Source organism: Amblyraja radiata, chromosome 1 (assembly GCF_010909765.2).
Source record: "Amblyraja radiata isolate CabotCenter1 chromosome 1, sAmbRad1.1.pri, whole genome shotgun sequence".
In the NCBI taxonomy this organism is placed as follows: domain Eukaryota; kingdom Metazoa; phylum Chordata; class Chondrichthyes; order Rajiformes; family Rajidae; genus Amblyraja; species Amblyraja radiata.
In genome coordinates, this window is record NC_045956.1 from 88,847,051 (window position 1) to 88,854,995 (window position 7,945).

General features: G+C 45.2%; 1 protein-coding gene across 1 annotated transcript in view; it reads right to left on the reverse strand.

The window, feature by feature from the left end:
• Positions 1–6,735, reverse strand: part of LOC116979848 (peroxisome proliferator-activated receptor gamma coactivator 1-alpha-like) — a 446,239-nt gene extending 439,504 nt beyond the window's left edge. The window contains exon 1 of the mRNA XM_033031777.1: positions 6,519–6,735. Within this exon, the coding sequence (XP_032887668.1) occupies positions 6,519–6,620 (102 nt within the window). The 5' untranslated portion in view covers positions 6,621–6,735. The remainder of the gene's footprint in view (positions 1–6,518) is intronic.
• Positions 6,736–7,945: the final 1,210 nt, after the last annotated feature.

Consider the following 7,945-nt stretch of genomic DNA (forward strand, 5'->3'; position numbering starts at 1 on the left):
TTGCTGATTTGATCCGTGTCTGGTTTTGCTGCTGATGACCTGATCCATATTCCATGTCAGGTTTTCCACACCACCACCATGTGGGCAGCCATGACTTTTTTTTTTGTTTTAACTTACAATTCGGAGCCTACAGCACTCATCTTGATGGTCTCTGTATGTACACAAATTAAAGTATTTGTTATGATATATAATGACTCTGTATCATAAGGACTTTGCACATGGTGTCAGAAGTGGGATTTCGGTTTGACTTAGGTTGCTTTTTACAAGGCTTTTCATAGTCTCATAGTGAGGAGATGTGGGGTGGACTCACTGTGGTGGATGTTAATATGTGTTTATTGTTGTTTTTATTGTATTATATGTATGACTGCTGCAATTTCGTTCAGACTTCGGTCTGAATGACAATAAAGGCTATCTATCTATCTATCTATCTATCTATCTATCTATCTATCTATCTTAGACATGGCTGAAGCTTTCAGAAAACCTGACCCACTCATTTTTGATAGCAGAATCGGACAGCGGTGGCGAACCTTTGAGCGACAGTATGATTTGTTCATTGCTGCTCATGACAAGCCGGCAATGGTCCGTGCAAGCATGCTCCTTCTCCTCACAGGAGATGAAGCTTACGAATGAGAACAACAGTTTGTGTATGCTGAGGCAATAACTCATCAACCTGCCAACGGTGGGGTGCCGATCGTGACCCCGGCTGAGTCGCCGGACGACCCGGAGTGTCTCAAGAGAAAGTTTTGACAGTTGTGTGACCCTCAAGCTAATCCACTCATCGAACGTGTGACATTTTTCTCTAGATACCAGAATGAGGGACATGTGACAGCAGATGGTGATCAGAACTTTGTTTCTGTACCTGCAAAAGGACTGCCAATGGGGCTGGTGCCGATGAAGAAGACCCCTGTAAAGCCTGTCGACAAATCCCCTGTGAAACCTGTGCTGCTTTAGTCGTCGTCTGCTCAGAAACTCCCTATGGAGGCCGTGCCTGTGGTGACATCTCCTGTGAGGTGGACGGCTGAAGGCCTGTACCGTATGCATGCAGGACGGGTCAGCAAGCCTGTGGCTAGATACGGGGGTTATGTCTAGATGCAGATCTTGGACTCTAATTAACTATAACCGATGTTACTTATACTACTTGCAGTATATCCTCCATTGCTTTACTGTAGTTGATAGTTAATTTTTATAGCTTTATATACATATTACTTCGGCATGCTTTATGTTTGCCCTTTGGGCAAAAGCCCAAGAAGGGGGATGTAGATCCATAATCCATGTCAGGTTTTCCACATGCGGGCAGCCAAGATGTTTTTTTTAGTTTTAACTTACGATTCGGAGCCTGCAGTATTCATCTCAATGGTCTCTGTGTCTATACAAATTAAAATACTTGTTATGATATATAATGACTCTGTATCATAAGTACTTTGCACAGAAAGGGATTTTGCAAGGAAATTCCAGAATGTAAGAACTTGACACAGAAGCCATAATAGCCAATGGTGGAGAGAATAAATGTAAGGATGTGTCTAACTCCAGAAATTGAAAAGCACAAATGTCATAGTTAGAAGAGATTTCACAATCTAGAAGGAGCAAGAATATGGATAAATAAAAATGTTAAAGTTGAGCCAGTACTTAACTGGAAATTAATGTGTAAGCAAGCGGGCAAATGAAGAATAAATGGGATTTAGAATAAAAGTGAATTAGGGCACAGATGACTTCAGGTTTCATGAGAGCAAAATAAGTGAGGCCAGTGGGTCAGGTAGTATCTGTGGAGGGAAGTTTGCCCTCCAGCACTTTATTCAAGTTCCTCCAACACTTTGTTTTTATTTTGTTCAAGATTCCAACATCTGCAGTTTTTTGTGCCTTTAGTTGTCGTATTAACCGGCAGTAGCACTATAAGATTCTTACATACTACAGCAATAACACCACTGTCCTGTTGATGAAGGCAGGTTCATGAATTCTTGACTTACCATTCCTGAAGCCAGCAAGCAGTTCCTTTGACTGGCAGATGTTTGGAGCAAGGTTATTGTTCTGGCACCATTCAATCAGATTATTAATCTCCCTCCTGTGCTCCGCCTCCTCATTACCCGTTATTCATCCAACAACTGTGATATCATTGGCATATTTGGAGCTGTGTCTGGCTGCACAGTCATGGGTATAGACAGAGTATAGTCATGGGTATAGTCATGAGTATAGTCAAGCTCCGACCGACAGCCTGCAGCCTACAACATCTTGAAGCCGCGGTCTCCGGTAAGGAGGTGGCCGATTTGGGAGCTACGGGCCATGGGGTGTGCTCGACCTGTGCTGACGTCAGCGTTCCGACCATCCCGACCAGAGGGCTTGAACATCGGGCCGTCCGTAGCGGCGACTAAGGAGGGTCAGGGCCCCGACCACAGGTGAACAAGGGAGGAGGAGGAGGACTGTCTGAACTGTATTGCCTTCCACCACAGTGAAGAATGCTGTGGTGGATGTCAGTGTTGAATTATATTGTGTATTATGTATTTTTTAATTGTATCGCTGCATGGTAAATTCATTTCACTGCACCTTATGGTGCCTGTGACAAATAAATTTGAACCTTTGAACCTTTGAGTATAGCAGGTGATTGAGCACATAGTCTTGAGGCACTCCTCTGGTGATAATCATCCAGGAGGAAGTGGATTATCTGGTTTAGTTTATTTTTAAATTTCAGAAAAAGGTGTGCAACGAGTAGCTAAGGGGTCAAATATCATGGATGTAAATTGAAAATTATATGTAATTTGAGGGATGTTTTGCTCATCCATTTCTGGATGTTGGGCAACAAGTCAGTCCCATCCACGTGCATGTGACGTTGAAACCATGCTTTTGAGTGATATGATAATCATAATCATAATCATACTTTATTAGCCAAGTATGTTTTGCAACATATGAGGAATTTGATTTGCCATACAGTCATACCAATAAAAAACAACAAGACACACAAAATACATTTTAACGTAAACATCCACCACAGTGACTCCTCCACATTCCTCGCTGTGATGGAAGGCGAAATATTATAGAGGAACTCCACACGGATATATAATAGGATGGTACCAAAGACAGACCATTATGCACTATGAAAGATGATGGTGTGGAAAGTGCCATTTGTTGATGATTCTTTAAATATGATCAGATTGACAAGGGAGAACTGATAACAATGCCAGCTAATATGCCAGAAAGGGCAATCAACAACCAGTGAAATATCTCTGAAATGAAGTCAATTATAACCAGAGAAGAGTGTCAGATAGCTTGTTGCATGAAAGGAAATGATTGATCCTCTAAATCCTAGCTGGTTATGTACAAGATTCTTCTCCAATCCAATCCAACTTCCCTGCCATCTCTCCATAGCCTTGGAAATATTTTCCTCCCAAGTAGTTATCAAATTTGCTGCTGAATGTCTCATCATAATAAAGAATAATGAATAAAAGTGATACAGACAAGATCTGGTCGTGTCTGACATTCCAATAGTTAAAATGTCCACATCTAGTTTGAAGAATAAATGTTGCTTAGAATGTTGTTGTTTAGAATTCCTCCATTCCTCTTCAAGAAAGAGACACACATTCCTCTTCATTCCGCCTAAAGAAAGTCAGCAACTCAATTCAACACATTTTTGAAAAAACCTTCCCAACATTGCTGTCTTCATTCACTTCTACATTGGAATGTCATCCGAGGGTGACACTATGGCACAGCTGGTAGAGCCACTGCCTCATAACATCAATACCCATGTTCAATCATGGCATCAGGAGCTGTCTATGTGGAGTTTGCAGATTTCCCCCGAGTGCTTTGATTTCCTCCCTCGTCCCAAAAATCATGTGGGTCAGCAGGTTACTTGCCCACTGTAAATTGGTCCTAGTATGCAGGTGAGTAGTTGAATCTGAGGGACATTGATAATGGGATGAATGTACGTAGGATTGATGTAAACGTGTGGTTTGTGGACAGTGCTAACTTGGCAGGAAGAAAGGGCCGGTTTCCATGTTGTACAGTATATCTCTCTGATTCTACTTTACGCTCAGGTCCAAGTATGAGGCCTGAACCCAAATTAAAAGCAACTGTGGTAACTACTGTACCAACTACTGTGTTCATTGACACCTCATGAATGAAAAGTATATGAAAAACACATGGTGCATCATTAAACTTTGAATGTGCAGAGAAACACAGTCACAAAATAGGCATACATTTTGGTGGAAATGTATCTCATGATTGATCTTACAGTTGAACAGTGAGAGTATCCAATTAATAACTGCATACTCTAATATAGTCTTTCAAAGAATGGGTCATTAAGCTATTATACAGAGACGGGTTATGCTGGCCATCTACCTGTCAAAGTAAGTAAAAGCTTAGGCATTTTTAAAACATCAGCAACACAGGGGAGCAAAGCAGACGGGTTCATCTTTTTTACCCACAACCATGTTAATCGCATGAATTTCTAAACCAGATCAACAGGCCTTGAGAGTCATAGACTAAGTCAATTCTTAAACTCAGAAAGTCTGCTAAGGTATAAAACAATATTATTTTAAGAAATATTGTGTTAGAACTGAAATAGTTACGTACAATAGGGAGGACCTTCTGTCTGGTAACAAGTCGGTGAAGATTGGCCATATCCTTGAGATATTTCATTTTCTGGATGTTGATTTTGGGTTGAAATGTATTGAATCTTCGTCTAACCTGGCGCGAACGTCCGAGTGTGATCACCAACTATATTACGAGGTTAATGCAGTCCATGTTTTAAAAGCAAATGTTGCCTACTATCAATAGTGCGTAAGCAGTAAGAATCAGCCTTTCATTCTGAGCTGGCCTTCATAGTGTTGTCACTGTCAGTTCTCCGCCTGCTGTCTTACAATAAAAGAAAATCCAAACTCCTCGACCTTCGTTGGACTTGAGCTGGTGATTCTCAACCCGAATTTACACCATGCCATCATCTGTGAATTACACCGGAACATCATCTTCAATTTTTCCCCGCATCGAAGTCCTTGCAATAACACTTGACATTTCACGTCCCTACACACCGCGTTGTCTTCCACAAAACGCTGTGTGTGCGCCAATCAAATATTTAAACCATTTGATTTCAACTCGACTGAAACCACGAAGAGTTAAAATGATTAGACGGCGAAGTGTTAGCCTTGGTGAGTGAGTTTATCAAAGTTTTTGCTCGATTGACAGTGTGTGAGAAGTCAATCTCTTAATTAAAGCGCTATCCGCTGCCGAGAAGATCCAAAATTAATAACAGCCAAACGGTTTCAGATAAACCGTGCGTGTGCATAAAACACTTCAGTACTTCGAAAATATAAAGCGGTTTATAGTAAAGGTGCTTTTATTGGACTTCCGACGCTATTGGAACGGCGGCAGTGCCCTAAATTTTAACCTAAATTAACCACCAGTGCCTGTGAATTCCCCACGCCCACATTGCCAATCAACCACCACCTTTCTGTGTCAATGCTCTGAACCCGGCTTGAAAATTCCCCAGGTTTATCAGTACACTAGATCCCTTAGTGGTATGTAATTAGGACAATAACCGTCCACGGAGAGACAACGCTACCTGGTTACATCAGGCAGCGGTTTGCCCGAGTGTGAAATGATCAGATGCTTAAAACCCCGGCGCTCCTCTCGAGAGCACCACTCACAGTAACCTAGCTGCTGCCTGGGAACTTTGCATTAACATTTCAACCTTTAGTTAAAGCGCCAAATAATGGATATTTTACTGGTGTCATGCTATTTTTATACAGACAGCAAGGCAAGCCAAATAGAATAACGTGATTTATTAGCCCGGTTGGGGTATAATTCCTCGCTCGCGTTGAGGAGATGCAGGTTGCTTGAAATTGAGTAGAGAGGCGAATATTTGTCCGAGTCAATACGGTTATTTTGCCCTACAGATACCGGCTCTTATGTTTAATGTATTAATGCATTATTAACCTGCCCTGCTTCTTGATCGGTGGCTAATCAGTAACATTAGACTGGTAACGGGAAGTTTGCTCTCTAGTCTCCTGGAGACGGTGACTCTCGGCTGCCTCTCCTTTTCCATTAGAACAGCAGCACTTTTGCACCGATCTACTCCGAGTTACTAACCCGGCCACTTCTGGAAAAAGCCTTTCCACGTATTTTTAAAACATGAAATCACTCCAAACTGAAGCCAGCCCATTTAATTGCTGAAACAGAACTGTCACCTGCCAGCCTCCGCGATGCACTTTCCACAGTACTCGGTTACGTGGTTACGGTAACATACACTCTCTATGCATTATTTACATCAATGACATTCCGCTTCGGACACGTTCCCAGTATTGTTTGGGGGGAAATATCCGTGGCAATACACACATGATGAGTATTTGCACTGACAAGTTCATTTTACCACACAGGATGCCGGTGAACTCGGCTTGTACTCACCCTTTTTACAATGTGACAATTTCCCCCCTTCGCGTCCCCGTGCAAGGGGATGAACCCAAGAGGCAGCAGCGTTAAGTGGATAACGCGCGCCCACCGAGCACTCGCGGTCGCCCCGCTATCTTTCCGCTTACCTGCTGAGTGAATGGGCTCTCTTTGATGTAGCTGAAGAGAAACGAGGAGGAGGAGGAGGAGGAGGAGAAGAAGAGGTCTTCGTTTAGTCCACAGCCCGCCATCCTCAGTGGGCGCTGGGATGGGGAGGCGGGAGCGGGAGCGGGAGCGGGGCTGGATCGCGGGAGCGAGCGCCCACAGTCTCGCTGTCCGAGCCGCAGTCGCGTGAGCGAGCGCCCGGCTCCCGGGACCGGCTCCGGGCCGCGCGCCTCCACCCGCGAACACCTGTTGCGCGGCCCCGCGGCCGGCGGCGCGAGCGCGCCCTCGCTGTGCGCGCGGCCGCCGACTTGGCTTCTGCTGAGCTGAGCCCACCGGGCACGCGCGCCCTGCAGTCACGCGCCGGCGGGAGCGCGCCTCCTTGCTCCAGCTAGCGTGACACAAGTCCAGAGAGAGAGAGACTGCTCCAGGGGGTGAGGTTCAAATGTTGTCGTCAGGCTCAGAGGTAGGTGACAAAAAGAGCTTTCAGATGGTGCTCCGGGTCGCCACGGGATGAATGCAGAACAATTGCAACAGTGAGACTTTTTTTTTTGTTTCCTCTCTCCCTCTCCCGTAATTTCTCCTCCTGGGAAGCGAGACGAAAGTGTCACGTGCGCGCTCCCGACTTCCTGGCAAGTCCAGCAGAGGGGGCTGGGATTTACAGGTAGACCTTGTTGCAACCGGCCACCTATTCCTGCCACAGATGCCGGAGATCCCTGCACGGGGAGGCGTGGGGGGCGCCGAGAGTGAAACGGTACGGATTTTGTTTCCTTGAATTATTTCGCCTGACAGGTTTAAACAAGTGTCGGTCACGAATACAGGCGGCGCAATGAGCGTACGTGGGGTGAAAGCACCGCTGCCCCGGCGGTCAGCACCTGAGACCCCAGTTGTCCTTTTAACTTTCACTCTTAGTCCCAGGGGAACGTGTCCACCAATCGCGCTGGCAGCGATTCGGATCTGCAAGACCGGTGTAATATGATTAAATGAATCAATTCCCACCAGGGGCCATGTTTATACAGTGTATCAAAGATGATCACTTAATTCTCTGCGGAACTGTTTTCACAGTCTTCGCACGAGTCCAAACGGAGACAGCCCGTAGTAGAGACACAGCCGGTTATTTGAAACGTGCCGAACTCGCACTACACCCGGCGCGTTGGCACCAGCCGGTCACAGTAAGTTTTCCATCCGATGAACATCAGCGCCTTCAGCTTGGGTCCAGTCCGCCAGCGGTATGTGATGCACCGAATTCACATTAAAGTTCAGATGGGCAGGCTGCACACTTTTAACCCCGGTCACCAGCTTCTCTTTTGTGTACAATCTCGTTCTCTTCCGCCAGGATCGGGCGCCAGATCGCTGCTTAATGACCGGGGCGAGTTAGATCACAGCACGGGTTTAGTCCACTGAATATCACAGT